Raw genomic sequence first — 18,996 nt, 5'->3', positions numbered from 1 at the left:
AGACAGCAAACTGTAACCTCGTTCTGCTCTTGCATTTGTACTGCCAGGAAATAACATTTCAAATTCACCCATCTCCTCCCATTTATGACTGCATGCTGCAACTTGTTGCTTGTATCCTTATGATTTATATAGATATTGTTTCCTTATTGCTTATTTGTACCATATGACTATCATTAAGTGCAGTACCATGATTCTTGACTAATATATCCTGTCTTTTTATGTACATTGAGAGCATATGCACTAAAGACAAATTCCATGTGTGTCCAATCACACTTGGCCAATAAAGAATTCTATTCTATTCTAAAATATTTTGGCTAATCCTGAATTGTATTTGTCGTCATTTAGAGTAAGAGGAGCCAATTTATGTTCAGCCTCGGCAGCAAAATGTCTGGAGCCTATTTCCAAATAGAGTGCCTACCAGATATGTTCAACTACAACTCCCAGAATTCTCATTTAGTTCCATTTCCTCCCCTCCCCCCAGGCTCGATCTATTTATAAGCACGAAGCAAGGAAAGGCCCATCTATTTCACATCTTCTCTGTTACTATTTTGAATAAAAGGAAAACCTGAATAATATAAAGTAAGCCCACCGAACTTCACTACTGTATCTCATTCAGCATGACCTCGGTCCAATCAGAAAGGAGCACTTCGCCCCTCCCCCACCCATTCATCCCGTCTTTTGTAACGAATGGGGTGAGCGTAACAAACAGGGACGGAGTCAGACCGGCCAATAAGAGAGTAACGAGGGCAGCACTTCAAGGGTAGAAGGAGAAGGACAAAGCACGCTTATTGGGGAAATGAGAGCGCTATGTGAGCCTTCGATTGGCTGGCAAGCGGAGCATTCCGAGCCGTCCTTTGGTACCTGCCACGACTGTGGCCGCAATTGGTTGGTACAGCTGGTTGTTATAGTTACATTAGAAGAGGAGGATCCCGGAAGCGGAGGGCGGACTGGGAGTATTAGTTCGTGCGGCTGTTGTGCCTGTGGCGGCGTGGCAATCTTAAGGGAGGTCCTCGATGGCTTCGCGGGTTCCGGGCGTCGGTGCTTTATTGGTCTTGCTGCTGGTGCCGGCTGGGCTGGGGGGAGCCGTCGCTGATGACGGCGACTGGGTTAAATTACCCAATAAATGCGAAGGTGAGCTTGGATTCAGGAGTACGGAGTGAGGGGCGCTGATGGGATCTGGAAGGAGTGGATGAAAAGTCTCAACTCTGTAGCGGCAGTTATTTAAACAGGAGCTTAGACAGGGCAAACTCCTGCCTAGTAAGGTCCAGCTAGGAGGATAATAATAATCTCTCTATATAAAAGGCAAATATCACGCTCTCATCCCGAAATCTCCAGAACCGCCTACATTTCAAGCCTACAAACTTGAAATTTGGCACGTATGCTTCCCTTGGCTTCTAGGTGCTCACTAGGAAAGGATTTTTCGAAATGACCCTCAGATCATTAGTATTTCTTATACAGTAATTAACAGGCTCTGATGCTAAGTTCTACTCCCCCTCCCCACCTGAAAAGAACTGTTCCAACTGCCAGTTGCCTCACATTCCTGTTACTTCAATTCAAACTGGCAGACATTCCCCTCTTTCACTCAGGAGGACTCTGGGGCTCCTTACAGTACTATAAACTTTGGACTCAAGGCAGCGGAGCAATATGCCCTTATTGTTTCAATCACCTACCACCACTGATCCAATTTTTCCTGCGTAGCCGATCACATGGTTTACTTATGAAGCACAGGTATCCAGCTAGTGCATCATAAAATAGTTATATGTTTTTTCAAAGATAGTCCCAGAATGAACGGAGCACCGATCTTGTCTTACCTTTGTCAAAAATTTCAGTATTTATTATGTTATAGTCTTTAAAATGCTACAATGTGAAAAACAGTGTTTGGATATGAAGTAATATATTTATCTCTGGCAGCACTAGAAAAGACAGCACCTTCTCCTAATTGCTAGATATTTTTAAGTTGTAATCATGAGAGTAACATATAGTGAGATAGTAAAATAGATTTACGGGATGAGGCAGGCAACAAAATAGGGAGTAGGGAGTAATTGTGTTTAGAAACTCCTAATATGAAGAAATATTGATATACTTCAAATGTATTATTATTACATTTGTTTGCTGCCCATCTCTCCACAAAGCAACTAATGTAATCATTAATGTAATGACATTAGTGCTACAAAGTTATTTTGGAGGTGTAAAAGAAATGATTTTAATCTGGGAATGATGGGACAATATCCTCATCATTATGTTTTTTATATTGCAGCCTATTAGCTGCTTTGGGTGTTTTAAGAGTAGACCTGATATTAATGTTAGTAAATAAAATAAATTATGTGACAGGACTTTCTTACTGTAGTGAATGATAGCCATTAAATGGCTGTTTTTCAAAAGAGACTGGGAGTTTTATTTAAAAAATATATGGTATTAATAGAATGGAAAAAGGATCTGAAAAAAATCTTAAAATGGGGCCAGATGAGTAAAAAAGAAAAGAGGAACAGAAAAAACAAGGGAGCCCATGGTTGTGAGTTTTTAAGGTTTCTGAAGTAGGTAGCAGTGAGGCATAAAGAAAGCAAACTGAATTTAGACTGAGAAAATGAGTTCAGCAAATCTAGTTGTGTGGGCTTATTAGAACAGAGAATGTATATTTTGTTTTATTATATAAAGAATTTCTGTGGTTGTCCAGTTGCAAAAATGTGGCACTTGGTGGCACAGAGCAATGTATGGTATAAAGAGTTTAGTACTATGTGAATTTTCATTATATCCATGCATAGAGAGTCTTTAAATTTTGCAAATAGAGTAGTGAAACTACTGGACTGCTTTACAATATGTTTATTGCTATAAGATGGAAAATTGAACAACATTTGTAATATAGGGGATCAGCAGTCACAATTACCATTACTAATTGTTTTGAGTTTTGACTGTATTTAGTTTGCAAGTATGTTGCTTTGGAACTGAAGGCTTCCTTCGATGAAACTGGCAAGACCAAGGAGGTGATTGACACGAAATATGGCTTTCTGGATGGCAAGGGATCCAAAATCAAGTACACAAAATCGTAAGTGGAACAAGGTTGTTGAGAAGTGCAATAGGTTTTTATGTTGGCTAATCCTTCAGGATTCACAGAGGAGTCCTAAGAATGGATTGAGGGATCAGCAAAATGTTAAAATATGAATTATGAAGTAAAGTGCCATAGCATTGGAAGATAAAAAACTTGGAGGAAGCAAATGGATGATTATACTGGTCATTTGTCCTCCGTAATTAAAGTAACCTGAGTTTTCATTTTCATAGTTGAAATAGTGGGCATCCAGAAATGTCATTTAATTTCCCAGCATTCCTTTCTGTCTGCAGGGACATTCGACTGATCGAGGTGACAGAAAATATCTGCAAGAGGCTTTTGGAGTATAATTTGCACAAAGAAAGAACAGGAAGCAATAGATTTGCAAAGGTTTGTAACTTAGAATTCTTCTAGCACTTATTGCATAATTTTTACAAGCATCAACTTGCATTACTTGTTCCTCACTTTCCTTTGGCTACCTTGATGTTTTTAAAGTATATTCTTTATTCACTCTTTTAGGGTATATCAGAGACATTTCAAACTCTTCATAACTTGGTGCACAAAGGAGTAAAAGTGGTGATGGACATTCCATATGCGTTATGGAATGAAACCTCTGCAGAAGTGGCTGACCTTAAGAAACAGGTATGGTGGTTGAAGGACCTTTATTTTTATACTGGTATTATTTTTTTAAAAATCTGATAGTAATCACCCAGATCTACATGATGTTAGGTAACTTTGCTTGAGATTTTCCCTTCCTTTGAATTTACTATTTTTAGCCTTCAACGGCTGCAGGGACATGGAGTGGGTGGGACCTACCTTTTTTCTAGTTTGGAGGACTGGGGCTTTAATTCACAGAAGAATGGATGCGGCTGAATGTGTTTATGTACCTTAAGTCATTTCTAAAAAATATATCATCAATAACTGCTATTCTGCCTCAAAATTTCAATGTGATGCAATCCGGGGAAGCTCTGAGGGACCCCAAGAAGAAGTTTCTAAATGGTTAGTTACTTAAAAAAATTAATGAAGCATCTCATTAGTTAAAAATTATGTTAATCTGAATATTTACAAATAATTTACAGAAATTGTTTCAGGAGGAAACTGCTGAAGCTTCTGTGGTTTACTAAGTCTTTACTCTTAATTCTGCCAATCGCCATTTGGGAAAAAAATGTAAATGTATATTTCTAAAGGCCTGAGTATGGAGGGGGGAGACTAAATAATATTGCACAACAATGGGAATCAGCTATCACTGTACCGTATCTCTTTCCTCAGAATGCTTTCCTTAACATAGCTGAGCTGTCTGTTGCCTGGACTCCATTCTTTAGGGGTCAAGAGGTGCTGCCTAAAATTATTCTGTCATACATATATCAAATAGTGGAGGAGGGATATTGACAGATTATTTAAGTGCAAAGAGAGACAGGAAAAAACTTTTTTTGAGGTGCTTAGGTTCCAAAACCCTAACCCTTTGAACCTTTAATGGCATTAACATTCATTTTTAGATTCTACTTTACAAAATAAAGGAGGCTTTTAAAGATAAAAAAATGTAAATCTAAAATTCTAAAAATACTGACAATGTTACCTCTCTACTCCTTTGTCTTCTGTTATTTTTGGTCTGTTTCTGTTATTCTTCAGTGACATGATTCTGAGGCAACTGAAGAGTTATTTTATAACAAATGAAATTATCTACAGTATGTGAAAAGATGTGGTATGAAACTCTGGATTTGGCATTGCACTGTAATAATTTTGGTTTCCCTCTCATTTTGTCTGCTAGTGTGAGACAATGGTGGAGGAATATGAAGATGTGATTGAAGATTGGTATAAAAACAATCAACAAGAAGACATTTCCCAGTTTCTATGTGCAAATCATGTGTTGAAAGGAAAGGATGCCAGTGAGTTTCCTTTTTGTGGAATTGATTAATGTGGGTGGCTGAGATCTAGTGATGCTTGTACAGCACAGCCCCATCTTTCCTCATCCACCACATGGGAAACATGTTTTTCTGTGCAGTGCCAAGCTCTACATTTGGGGCAGGATGAAAGACATAAAAATAGGTGGGAATAATAATCCATTGGATTCCAATTTCAGAAAAGAACCAACTTGGTAAAAACATATTTTCCCCCCAAAAATTATGCTGAGTTCAGCCTTTAAAACATCTCGGTAGTCAGGTCTGCCTAGGCCAGTGGTGCTGAGTGCCCAAACTGGAATGCTCATGCATGTGTGTGCAAATGCCAGAGCACTGGAAATCTGAAGACCAGCTGGCCAGTGCGCATGTGCGCACCAGCCAGCTGACCTTCAGCTTTCCAGCATGCACATGTGCGCCGGCCAGCTGGTCTTCATGTGTGTTGGATCACTGGAAATCCGAAGACCAGTTGGCCGCCACAAGCATGCCTGTTTTTGGGGAATTTTGAGGGGCATTTTTCAGGCTATTTTTTCTGCTGCTCTGGTGCCCGTGAAGACCATCCGAAAATCAGAAGAGCAGCTGGCGACAACACACATGCCCACAGAGAGGGCTCTGGGTGCACCACAGGCACATGTGTCATAGATGTGCCATCACGGGCCTAGACCCACCATGGGGACCCCTTTCTTTAACTTAATGGAAGTATTCTGGTTAGGAAACAAGAACTGACATAGTCAAAGAGGGAGACGTCTGCCCCTTCACTAGACTTTATGAAGAACACCATGATGCCTGGTTGCTCATGCCACATGGGAGAAAGTGTGGCTTATTTAGTTTTAGTTTTTTAAATTCTTTTTAAAAAAAAAGAATTAATCTATTTTTAAAATCCACACACTATAATTAAAATAAACCATATCTTGGGGTGGGATTCCAATTCTTTGGCACATTATGGATGTGGTTCTAATGGTTCTAAGATTTGGCTGGCCACTAGAGTTTGTGAATAAGATTAATTAGAATAAATTAATGAATTTCTTTTCTCAGACCTTTATGAAAACATTTTTTTTTTTAAAAAAATTACCCTTAAACCAAAACTGTCACTGAGAGCTGCTTCCCATTTTTGTTACTAAGGAAAAAGAGGTAAATAATTTAAATTTTAATAATTTAACAATTCTTACTTTAATTTTTTTTTCTTTATGCTGGAGAAGGATGGAATTGAAAGCCAATTTTATTCATAAGTAGGTTTCATTAATTAAAAGGAAGAGGTGACTTAATCAGGCTGCAATGTTAATAGTTTCAGTTGTAGATAATGCAAAGTTTTGTTATGCTTAGTATTAACCTTTGATCTGTTTACCAGAATTGACAGCATTTGCAAGTCCTGTCTTTCCTAAATGTCACATCTTCACAATAGTTCTGTGAAATATTAACCTGTAATCAACTCAGCAGTCCCTGGTCTCAGGAACTAGTAATTTAAACTGAATGGAAATTGTGAAGGTTGACAGGGAAAGAAAAATAGTGATGTTTAAGTAAAGATAGAGGGAAGTGGCAGTTTGATGATATCTTAGGAACTGTTCTTGTCCTTTGTCTAGGCTGTCTGGAAGAAACGTGGACTGGGAAAAAAGGAGACATGGCAAATACAAGGCAGAAGACCAAGAAAAAGGAAGGCAAAGCAAAAAAGTCTTCAAAGAATAAAAAACGATCCAAGGCTGATCAAGAAAGAGAAAACATGCAACCAAGCACATCAGAGTCACCTGATCAGACTGCAAAGGAAGATGATCAGAAGCTGGCTTCACTTTCACACAGCACAGATGAACTGTAGGATCTTCAGAGTCCTGTTCCATCCACACTTGTCTTGTGGGTTTGCAAGCTTGTATTTGGACCATTGCGAATTGCTGTGGCCCATGGGAGTTGCGAGAAGATCCATATTGTTGTGAAGGGGAAGTGAAGAAATGATCATGATCACTTGAAACGGAATTCTTCAGTGTTACTACACCTCAGCAAAGACAAGGTACAGAAAGCCAGCTTGTTACTTGTATTCTTTGGTGGACAGTCAAATTAGAAGTGCTGTGGAAGATGCAGTTGAGCTGTTGACTATCTAGTCTATGTGGCTTGCCTTTGGAAACTGAGTTTGCTGCCCTCATTAAGTCCCTATCCCATCACTTTTGACATTGACTTGCTGGACAACATTGGTGAAAAAAGAGAAATGAAAAGGAAAGCATTAACAAAGACAGTCTGATCTTATGGCAGTTCGTTTTCCTGCCATATTCCAGGATTTGGCTGTAATCTGACAGGTCTCTAACTTGTACATTCTGTTAGGGGGTGAGATGCATTTACTGCTGTCCTTCCTTATTAAACAGAACACGGTTCATTTGGGATGAAGTGAGAATGAAGGTTCTGCCAGGATAAAAGGCATTGCATTTATCTTCTGTTTCTTTTTTTAAAAGTTCTTATTGTATGGAATCAATTCTGCAGCCATTTCAATAAGAGGAGCATTTGTTAATGCTTTCAATCCCCAACATTTGTTTCTGGATATACCATAGTCATGCTTACCATTTTCTTAAGTTTTTTTTAAAATAAAAATGTAGGGTATTTTTTGTATAATTTGTGTTTCATTTAGTTCCTCTATTGACCCTCCATATCTGTTCCAGGGAATGTACCTATTATCTCTGTTCGGTGTTCAAAGTGATGTAACACTGTTTCTTCAAGAGATTGAAAGGAATGAGATAGCTAAGAACCTCCAGGTGCAAAATGGCCAACTAAATATTATTTTCAGACTGAGGTAACATGCTTGTTTCATGTATGACTCATTTATGAGTTCTGTTATTAATCTTTCATTGGACAAAGCATATTTGCAGAGTTGCTGAAAAGTGGTATTAAAATAAAGGTGGTGTCCTGTAAGAGGAACAGTTGTCTCTGACTTGTTTCACACATTATACTAGGTCATAAAGTGATTTGTATATCACTGTTTATGACTTAGAATCATGTGGTTATTGTTTGTTTAAGACACACACACACACACACACACACACACACACACACACACACACACACAAATGTAATGGTTGTTTGTTCAAAATCGCTAATCTCCGAAAGTTCTTCATCGATTGCTTTCATCATATTTCATGATTCCATTTCAATGTTTCCAATTGCATTGTTATATTTAATTTTCATAGATTTGATTTATTTTCATTTTGATTTAATTATTTCGTCTGACATTGCGTTGGAATTGAGCTGTGTCGTTTACCATAGTGTTCATTTAGTGAGTATAGTATATTTGGAACAGTTCGGTCTCTTTCCAGCTTTGTCCTGACGGTCCCTTTATATGTGTGGCTGGGCTGCGGCCACACCCTTTCCCCTTTCCGCCCCCATTCTGATGAGCTTTGGCCATTTCCGCCAAGGGGAGTCGAAGCCCTTCGGCCTCCCCCTCCCCTCCTGCTGGGCCTTTGCTGTCTGCAGTGGGGTGCCACCTGTGCCATCCCTCGGCCGCCTCCCCCCACCCTTAAGCCAGCTTACCCCCAGCCAGCCCAGCGGAGCTCCAAAGGAGGCAGAGCCAGAGTGTCTCCTCAGCCCGGCTGCCTGCACGCGCTCTGCACCCCCCTTCACAGTGAGCCAGCTATGGCCTTGCCAAGGCGGCTCCGGCAGGGCGATGGTTGCGGTGTCAGCCTGAGGTGCAGCGGGGCTGGGGCAGCCCCTGGGTGCCCTGTGAGGTGGCACACCGAGGACTTCTCCTCCGAGATCCTGGATGTCTCACTCTCCCGGGCCATCAACTTGGGGGAGCCCGAGCGCAGCTCCTCCTAGGAGATGCTCAACAACTTCCATGAGGCCGACAGCCCCGGCACTGTCTCCCCCAACCAGCCTCGCCCAGCCCAGCAGCCCCGAATCCTGACCAATGGCAGCACCCACCTGCCGCCCCATTACGCCCAGACTGGCCCACAGCAATGTGTGGCCAGGTACAGCATACACACACACACACACACACACACACACACACACACACGATTTAGCACAATATATGAATCCAGCCAATGTCTGCAAATTTTATTATGAAATTCCTTTGCCATGCGTTGAAAAGAATCGTGGTGTGTCAGAATGGAGTGATCAAATGGATCACCACTTCTTTAACGCAGGATTGAACACTTGGGTGTAGATATCTGGCCTTTCATTTTGTACTCAAACCATTTTTTCATATTCTTCTCATACTTCGAGTAGGACAAAGCTGGTATGTGTCTTGCTATAAGATATAACAGAAGAGGGTGAGCAAAATGGCAAGAGAAGCTGCTTACAGTTTGCAAATTTTGCAAACTTGCCTTTCATTTCAGATGTTTTCTCACAAAAAAGAAAGCCAGCCTTTACTTTGAGATTTTTAAAATACCCTACCTAGAGTTTGCTGCAATTCAGAACATTCCCTTTTAGAATAAATCCCCTTTTCTTTAGGAGTGGCTGCTATATATGAGCTGCAAAATCCAGACCATCTTTAGATGGTGGCAAAGATACAAAAGCTTGTAACATTTTGCTGCATTCTGTTAATCATCTGGATTTTTGCAGCCTAAATCTGGTAGTCCTATATTTACAGGGCTTTTCACGATTTCATTGCAACAGAGATTGCCTTTTTCTCTTGGTACCTTTTTTTCCAGTTGTCTGAAATATTTGTAATGCCGTTTATACATTCCCCCCCCCTTTTTTTCCCCTTTCAGGACAAGTGTGCTGCAATCTGACTTGTTGACTACCTTTTTGCTGTGGAAATAATGGTCTTTTAATGTACAAGAGTTGGATGCATTCCTTTCTGTGTATCCTGGACTGAGGTTTCAATCTCTGAATATTTTATCTTGTCGTGGCTTTTCTTTTTTTATTAAAAGTTTTTTTGCAATATAAAATAGAAATAGAGACAATGAGAAAAGGGGGGAATGACAAGGGGAGAAAGGTGTATAAAAGAAGGAAAGAAAAAGAAAATAAAAAAACCAAAAGCAATGATTCCCAACATCTTTCAGTGCTATAAGATACAAAATACAATTGCAATGCTAAATTTTTACTCATCTAAAACAGTAAATACTAGCTATTTCTTTAATTATGATCTACTTAATCAAATCTCAAACTCAAAATTTAATTTTTTTTCTCTTTCAAGAACCTAAAGGTGATTTTCCAAATGGAAACAAAACTATTTAGCTTCTTTTCCCTAACAAATGTGGTTAAGTTTGCCAGTTCCACATTTTTTTCAGTCCATTTCTCTCTTGTGGGAGTCCAAGCCGTTTTCCATTTTTGAGTATATGGGATTCTTCTGCCATCAAGATACATAATAAAGTTCCAATTTCCCTCCCTTCTTTTTATCCAATAGTGCTAAAGAAAAACTTCTGATTTCCATTAGAAGTCCATCTTAAGGAACTTCTGAATTTAAAACCTGGAACTTTTCCCAATATTTGTTTGCCTTATAACACATCCACCATGTATGGTAAACAGTGCCCTCTGTACTGTTATATTTCTTGCAAACATTCAAAAATCCTTTGTACATTTTAGATAATTTATCAATCTGACGTTAAATACCACAGATATGTCATTTCATAAAAGTTCTCTTTAAGGTTATAGTTCAAAGTATATTCCAGTCCTTTGGTGCTCATATTTTTCCCATTGGTCCAACATAGTCAAAATTTCTTTCCATTGAATCATGCAATGCTTAACATATTCACTTTCTAAATTCAACTCCACAGCATTTTATATGCATTAGTTATAAGGTGCTCATCATTAGTACACGTGGAATTTCAAAAAGAAGTACAGAGACACTGATTATTTAAGCATAGTTATGTTACTGAGATTGCTTAGCTTGTTTGGCCAAACTAGATAGAAATTAGCTAGATAGTGCCATCTGACTAAGATCAGATCTGATTAATACTTGGATGCAGGAATATCTGGAAAGTCCTGTAGTGCATGCTTGACTATTGTTGAAGAAAAATTCTGGAAAAATTAAGTGGCAAATCCTTTGTATATTGTGAACAAAACTGCATGGATTCAGTCCATGAAAGTCACCAAGGGTTGAAGTTTAGTTGAAGGAATCTACTTTTTTTTAGTTTGCTTTTCCAGAGTTAAAATTATTTCTCGATTTTTTCCCCAACCTAAACTGAATTACTGTGGAGATCTTAGTTCATCTTTTTCTGTGAAGTGCAGGCTTACCATTTACCAAGTCAAGATAACACCATTCCTGTCTCTCTCACAATCTATTTGTCTCAATTTTATGCAGAATTACAGAATACTTTTGCTTCTTATACACATAGTTTGCTTAATAATGTTTAAAATTACAACCAGAGAGGGCAACACATTTTAAATTATATTTACACTACAGTAGTTCTGGGGTTTCTCTGCTTGTAATTAGCTTTTCCTGTACTTTAAGAATAGATTAAGATCAAAGTAGATAGTCTCTAAGAATATTATATCTAAGATATCTGAAAGCCTTAGGTGGAGCTCCTAGGATTTCCATTAAGTGTCTGGAACCAAAGTTCCTAAACTTTCCCACTTCCCAGCACCCTTGGAGCTTCAGTGAGTTTTTTTCAAAGCACCCCCCCATGCTACTGAACTCGTGTATGACTGATGTTGAGTACTGTTATATTCCCCTTGAAAATTCAAAATAACCTATGGTGTCCTGTGACACTGCAGGGCACATCTTGTGAACTGTAAATCCAGACAGTATTACATATGAATTAAATAATTTTCAATTTAATTTTTACCTTTGTATCATCTGTTCTCTAAAATGAAGCTCCTGACACTCTATTCAAGGACCAGGAGGACTGCAAATACAGGTCCTCTGATGTGCTTATCAACTGCATGTGTTTGACATATCTATAACCAGAACTGGGAAAACTTCTGTCATAAATAGGCACAATTGTTATTTTTTGTTTCACAACTGTGCCAGCAATCATTCCCAGTCTTAATTACAGTCATTGACGACTAGCTGTATTTTTAAATGATTGTACAATTAAACACAAGTACGTTTTCTCACAGGTTTGGTGCAGTGGATAATGCATTGGGCTACGTAAGAACCTAGAATTCTTGTCCCACCTTAGGCACAAAACCGGCTGGGTGACTGCACCAGTCATTCTCTCTGTCAGAAAACCATTAAAAACCACTTCTGAAAATTGCCAAAAAACCTGCAGGGGCTTGTCCAGGCAATTGCCAGGAATCAGCAGTTCAATGCAAAAGAAAATTGCTTTTCTCAATGTGAAGATTACATTTTCATTATTTTTTTCTGTCTCAAAAAAGTAATAATCACTTTTAAATGAAAAATATTGGTCTAAAAAGAACACCAGAATAAAATCTAGAGTTGGATAATACTTTCACTGTACCAAACAAAATGGAACAAAACCTGTAAGCTTTTGAATTCTCCAGAGATACTACAAAAAGAAACATTCTCCTGTCTTTTTATTTTCATGTTTACTTTTGTCAATCTGAGGTAAATTTTGTTTTCTATCATCACTTGATGTCTGTAGTGGATTTATTATTTTTTGGTGTGAAATCCTATGTTTGGTTTTTCCATTGATTTTCAGTATGTTATAGCTGCATTGGAGTTTCCGTCAGTATTAGTAAACGTAAGGGAATTTCATTTGGAGTCTGTAGAAAATCCTCACTTCATACATTTCCCAACTCTGATCAAGCTATGTTCTTCATAACAAGGTTTTTTTAAAGAACACTGATGCATTAATACCAGCTTAATAGTAATAAATTTCCAAGGTGACTTGGTAGAAATATCTAAGTCTTTATAGATTACTGGGAGATGCCCAAAAGACATCATGGTTGCACATAGATTTATGATGGAAAAGTCACAATTTGAAGCCAGTGTTTACTTTTGAAAAATACCTAGAAAAAAGTTAATCATCTGTAGGCATTGACTGTAAGCAATGACAAGAAAAAAATGCCTTGGGACATAAAGTCAGATTCCTGTGCTATTCCCATGGGCAATGCAAATTACCTCCATGTTCAATAAGAAGTGTCTGCTATTGCACTTTAATATAAGTAAACATATAAACATATGTAGAGTGTCACAGCTGGCTTTGCACTTCGCAATGCAGATCCTTGGTTGGCATCTGCTGCACACTTTGATCCATCTTTCATGTGCAGAAATCTTTGGAAACATTACACCTCTCTTGGCAATGTTTATACCAACTTGTTTGCTGCTGTATAATTTTACAGGCTCCCTTTGATGGACTTGCTAAACAAGTCCATTGATGATAGAAGACATTAAAAAAACCCTTTTTCTTTCTGGGTAGCAGAGTGAAAACTATATTGAATGAATTAACTTGTATACTCAGCAGATAGCAAACTCTGAGTGTCAATTACAGTGGCTTTCTGACAGATTTTTAAAACTCTGCTACACCTTTGAACAGAGCATTTGTTTTATGCATTCTGAAATCTGAATATAAAATCTTGTGAACAGGCAGTAATGCCAGAGCAACCCACCCTTGGAGCCAGTGCAGCTCATGAAGTAGCAGTGTTAAATGGGTATACTGCAGTGCACTCAGTACTGCACCTGCCTTACAATACAATACAATAGCAGAGAAAGGACCTTGGAGGTCTTCTAGTCCAACCCCCTGCCTAGGCAGGAAACCCTAAACCATTCCAGAGAAATGGCTATCCAACATCTTCTTAAAGACATCCAGTGTTGGGGCATTCACAACTTCTAGAGGCAAGCTGTCCCACTGATTAATTGTTCTGTCAGGAAATTTCTTCTCAGTTCTGTTGCTTCTCTCCTTGATTAGTTTCCATCCATTGCTGCTTGTTCTACCCTCAAATGCCTTGGAGAATAGTTTGACTCCCTCTTCTTTGTGGCAACCCCTGAGATATTGGAACACTGTTATCATGTCTCCCCTAGTCCTTTTCATTAAACTAGACATACCCAGTTCCTGCAACCGTTCCTCATATGTTTTAGCCTCCAATCATCTTTGTTGTTCTTCTCTGCACTCTTTCTAGAGTCTCCACATCTTTTCTACATCGTGGCGATCAAAATTGAATGCAATATTCCAAGTGTGGCCTTACCAAGGCATTATAAAGTGGCATTAACACTTCACGTGATCTTGATTCTGTTCCTCTGTCTTTGTCTTCTGGATCAGATGAAGTTCTTAAATGATCTTCAGGAGGATAACTATATTCAGTAAACTGCAATAGTCCTATAGGGAGATGATTACGGCATGGAATAATTTCAGAAGTGCCTTCTCATCCAGAAGTGGCACAATGAACTCTTGTCAGATTGAGCTGAAACCCATTCTCCTCCACCGCCCAAGGCTCTCACAGTTTCCAAGCATCTGAAAATAGCCTTGGGAGCATTACTTGGATGGGGCAGTATGGAGATATATAACTGATGATACAGTACTTAACATTTTCATGTTAATGTTGAAAGGGAGTGGGGAGAGAGTTGAGGAATAGGAATAGGAATAGGAATAAGTTTATTTATAGGCCACCCTTTTCCCTGAGGGGACTCAGGGCGGCTAACAACTTATAGGGAGGGGATACAAACAGTGACATATAACATAACACATAATTAAAAAATAAGCAACATTCATTCAACATTCGGGTGGGGGCGGATCAAATCTTTACCCCCAGGCCTGGCGGGATAGCCAGCTCTTGAGGGCTACGCGGAAGGTCTGAAGGGTGGTGAGGGTACGAATCTCCACGGGGAGATCGTTCCAGAGGGTCGGAGCTGCCACTGAAAAGGCTCTCCTCCGCGTAGTGGCCAGCCGTCACTGGCTGGCAGATGGCACTCGGAGGAGGCCTAATCTATGAGATCTAATCGGTCTCGAGGAGGTAATCGGCAGGAGGCGGTCTCTCAAGTACCCAGATCCACTACCATGAAGGGCTTTATAGGTGGTAAGAAGCACCTTGAAGCGCACACGGAGATCAACAGGTAGCCAGCGCAGCTCGCGGAGGATAGGTGTTATGTGGGTGAGCCGAGGTGCACCCACAATCACTCGCGCGGCCGCGTTCTGGACTAGCTGAAGTCGCCGGATGCTCTTCAAGGGCAGCCCCATGTAGAGCACGTTGCAGTATTCCAGCCTAGAGGTCACGAGGGCGCGAGTGACTGTTGTGAGGGCCTCCCGATTCAGGTAGGGTCGCAACTGGCGCACCAGGCGAACCTGGGCAAATGCCCCCCTGGTCACAGCCGACAGATGGTGATCAAAGGTCAGCTGTGGGTCCAGGAGGACTCCCAAGTTGCGAACCCTGTCTGAGGGGTGTAAAATTTGGCCCCCCAGCCTGAGTGGTGGAACGCTAACCGAATTATTGGGAGGGAAACACAACAGCCACTCGGTCTTTTCCGGGTTGAGTACAAGCTTGTTAGCCCGCATCCAGTCTCTAACGGCCTCAAGACCCCGGTTCATCACGTCCACCGCTTCATTGAGTTGGCACGGGGCGGACAGATACAGCTGCGTATCGTCCGCATATTGATGGTATCTTATCCCGTGCCTCCGAATGATCTCGCCCAGCGGTTTCATGTAGATGTTAAATAGTACGGGGGACAGGACCGACCCCTGCAGCACACCATATGTTAGGGGCCTCGTGGTCGATCTCTGCCCCCCAACTAACACCGACTGCGACCTGTCCGAGAGGTAGGAGGAGAACCACTGCAAAACAGTGCCTCCCACCCCCACCTCCCGCAGTCGTCGCAGAAGGATACCATGGTCGATGGTATCGAAAGCCGCCGAGAGGTCAAGAAGAACCAAGATGGAGGCGTGGCCTCCATCCCTGGCTCTCCAGAGATCATCGGTCAATGCAACCAAAGCGGTTTCTGTGCTGTAACCAGGTCTGAAGCCGGACTGGAAGGGGTCCAGGTAATCGGCTTCCTCCAAGGACCGCTGAAGCTGGTAGGCCACCACCTTCTCAACAACCTTCCCAATAAAGGGGAGGTTGGAGACTGGACGGTAGTTGTTAAGTACGGCTGGATCCAAAGATGGTTTCTTCAGGAGGGGTCTCACCACCGCCGTTTTAAGTGCGGCGGGGAAGTGCCCCTCCCGAAGCGAGGCGGTAATAACCGCTTGGATCCAGCCCCGTGTCACCTCCCTGCTGTTAGCAACCAGCCAGGAGGGACACGGGTCCAGTACACAGGTGGAGGCACTCACAGCCCTCATGGCCTTGTCCACGTCCCCGGGGGTAACATCTTGAAACTCAACCCAGCGCTGGTCTACCAGGTCGTCCACTCGTGCCTCGGCTGGATCTGCAAAGGTGGAGTCCAGATCCGACCGAAACCGAGCAACTTTGTCCGCCAAGAACTGGGCATAGTCTTCAGCCCTACCCTGCAAGGGGTCCCCCGTATCCCTCTTATTTAAGAGGGAACGGGTTATCCTAAACAGGGCGGCTGGACGGGACTCGGCGGACGCAACCAAGGAGGCAATATATGCTCTTTTTGTTGCCCTAAGTGCCCTGATGTATTCCTTGGTGCAGGTTGTTAAAAGTGCTCGGTTCGATTCAGATCTATTGGACCTCCACAGGTGCTCTAGGCGTCTCATTCGGCGTTTCCACTCCCGGAGCTCCTCGGTAAACCAAGGAGGCCTCCGGGATCCACCACCTCGGAGTGGCCGTAGTGGCGCAATCCGGTCGAGGGACTCCGATGCTGCCGAGTGCCAGGCAGCAACCAGAGTCTCTACCGGATTGTGGGCGAGAGTATCAGGAATAACCCCAAGCTCCGTCTGGAACCTCAAGGGGTCCATAAGTCGCCTGGGGCGGAACCACTTGGTCGGTTCCTCCTCCCTACAGTGGGGGTTTGGTCTCCGGAAGTCAAGCCTCAGTAGGCAGTGGTCTGACCACGACAGGGGTATGATCTCATTACCCCTCAGACCAAGATCACAAGTCCACTGCTCCGAGAGGAATACGAGGTCGAGCGTGTGACCCGCTGAGTGGGTTGGGCCCCGAATTACCTGGGTCAAGCCCATGGCTGTCATGGAAGCCATGAACTCCTGCGCCCCATCAGAGTGTTCACTCAGAGTGTTGAGCTCTGTGGCACCCTTCATAGCAGAGATCTAGAGCTAGAACTCTTCCCCTTCACCAACATCAGTTGGAATCAGAATTTGAGGAAGGAGGAGAACCACAGAAGAACATTGACTCCCACACCCAAGCTCTTTAACCAGTCTAGAAGGAGACTATGATCAGTAGAATTATAGGCAACAATCCCCATCCCTACCCTGCCAAAATTCACTTACAGAAATGATTAATGCCATTATGATACTATAACCTGGCCTGATACCTGATAATAATCTGTTTCCTCCAGAACCCTTTTGGCGTTACAAGACTACCATTGATCAACAACCTTTCCCCTAAAGAGCTGAACGCTGGACAAACATTGTGCAATACTGCGATGGCCTCTTAAGGAGGAGACAGATCCTCCCACAAAGAGGCATTCATCATAATCATAATCTCTTCCCCCTCTTTAAGATGATATTAGATGGTCTCCTTCTTCCATATTCAACCTTTTAATCAGCATATCCATAAATCACCAATTCATTTTTTCCATTTTGAGCAAAAAGTCCATACAGTCTACAAGAAAACAACCAAGCTCAGAGAGCACCTTGGACTCCTTAACCATTTCTCTCTGCTTGTTGTTTCTTTTCTATAAAATGCTTCTTGTTCTGAAGCTAATAAAAGTATTTTGGAGCACAGCCTGGATTTATATCTGTTCCATATTCCTAATATGGCATTCCTAGTACTTCCGGAACTGCATTGTCTCTTTTAACCATAATTTTTGTATTTCACAACCAATTTTTCCAAGTCTACAAGACAAATATCTCAATTATTTTCACTAAGAGAGATGTTGGCAGTTGCTCGGTTTTGCCTCTCTCTTCTCTCTTTCTTTATATAATTTCACCTTGATCCCAAGCTTTTCATTCAAATATTAAACGAGACCTTGATGCCAAAAGTTCAAAGTTCGATGTTACAAAACAATGAAAAGGCCTCCTGGCCTAAAAAAACATAGAGGAGGCAATAACTCTGCAGCAAGGCCAAGATAAATGTGGGTTCAGCCAAAATGTGAAGTCAACATATTGAGGGTATTCGTATATACCGGTAGCTGTCATCACACACCATTCTCAGCTACAAATTAGATACCCAATATAGGCTGTTTAAGTTTGTTGTATGATCCCATCCTTATTTATATTTATTTATTTTTATTTGAGTGTATTATTTTCTGTGAATAAAGTGGGGTTAAGATAACATGAAATGAACACGTATATTTGTTAAGAACTGCACATGTAAGTTTGAATATGCAGCTTTTCTAAAACATTTCCACAACAGGATTTCTGCACAGATTGGGTGAACTAACTTTATGCCCTTGAAGCCGAATTGAATTTCTGCCAGCCCAAACAAATGAGCATAATCAGCAGCCATGTCACATTATACATTAGTGAGTAGCAACTATGAACAGTGATGCCAGCTGGTACTTTATTGCCTGAAAATTTCCTCATGGGAGATGCAGGTGTAGTCAACCAATGGCCAAGATGCAGAACCAGTCTCCTTATTTTTATGATCCTCAAAATCTATTCTGATCACACAGAGATACTAGATGTGCCTTCAACAGCGCAGGCACTGATAAAAACTGCCATCTTCTCCTATATCATGTCTTCAGTGGAAAGCAGCTTTTCTTTTCAAAAAGGGGGGAGGGAGAAATTATTTTTCTCAACTTTCCCGCCTAGCCTGCTGAAGTTGTTTTCGAGAAATAAAATAATTATTTCTTCTTCATCGATACCTGTATTCCTATAATTCAACTATTTAAATTTCTGGTTATTATTCAGCTATTCTCTTTTAAGAAAGAAATACTGAGCAGGCTTTATTTTGATGTTGGGAAATGGAAACAGGAAATCGGACATTAGATGAGAAAGTGAAAGATGTCATACCATAGAAATCATAACAAATTTCTAAAGTAACACCCATTTATGTATTTTGCTGTTTGAATTCCTGGTTATTAGTCAATTGTTATCTTTTAAGAAAAGAAACAAATACAGGGAAGGCTTTATTTTGATTATTGAAAATGAAACAGAAAATCAGAAATGGGAGGGAGGAGGGGGGGAGAGAGAGTGAGATAGAGGGAGAGAGAGAGGGCGAGAGAGG

The 18,996-nt window shown here is 41.1% G+C and overlaps 1 protein-coding gene across 3 annotated transcripts; it reads left to right on the top strand.

Annotated features, from left to right (window-relative positions):
* Positions 1-924: 924 nt before the first annotated feature.
* CNPY3 (canopy FGF signaling regulator 3) lies at positions 925-12,387 on the top strand. 3 transcript variants are annotated; one of them, XR_004255242.1, is made up of 7 exons: positions 925-1,131; positions 2,920-3,043; positions 3,337-3,433; positions 3,563-3,685; positions 4,812-4,929; positions 6,519-7,708; positions 9,624-12,387. XR_004255242.1 is itself a non-coding variant. In XM_032216230.1 (6 exons), the coding sequence occupies exons 1-6, from the start codon at positions 1,014-1,016 to the stop codon at positions 6,746-6,748; spliced, it is 810 nt and encodes a 269-aa protein (XP_032072121.1). In that variant the 5' UTR covers positions 925-1,013; the 3' UTR covers positions 6,749-7,829. The 3 variants fall into 3 exon arrangements, 1 of the variants encoding a protein (XP_032072121.1); XR_004255243.1 differs by lacking the exon at positions 9,624-12,387 and having other exon boundaries at positions 6,519-6,937; positions 7,578-7,829; XM_032216230.1 differs by lacking the exon at positions 9,624-12,387 and having other exon boundaries at positions 6,519-7,829.
* The last annotated feature ends 6,609 nt before the right edge of the window (positions 12,388-18,996 follow it).

Source organism: Thamnophis elegans, chromosome 4 (genome assembly GCF_009769535.1).
Source record: "Thamnophis elegans isolate rThaEle1 chromosome 4, rThaEle1.pri, whole genome shotgun sequence".
Taxonomy (NCBI): domain Eukaryota; kingdom Metazoa; phylum Chordata; class Lepidosauria; order Squamata; family Colubridae; genus Thamnophis; species Thamnophis elegans.
The sequence above is the reverse complement of the archived record's forward strand: the minus strand, read 5'-3'. Positions and strand labels throughout refer to the sequence as shown.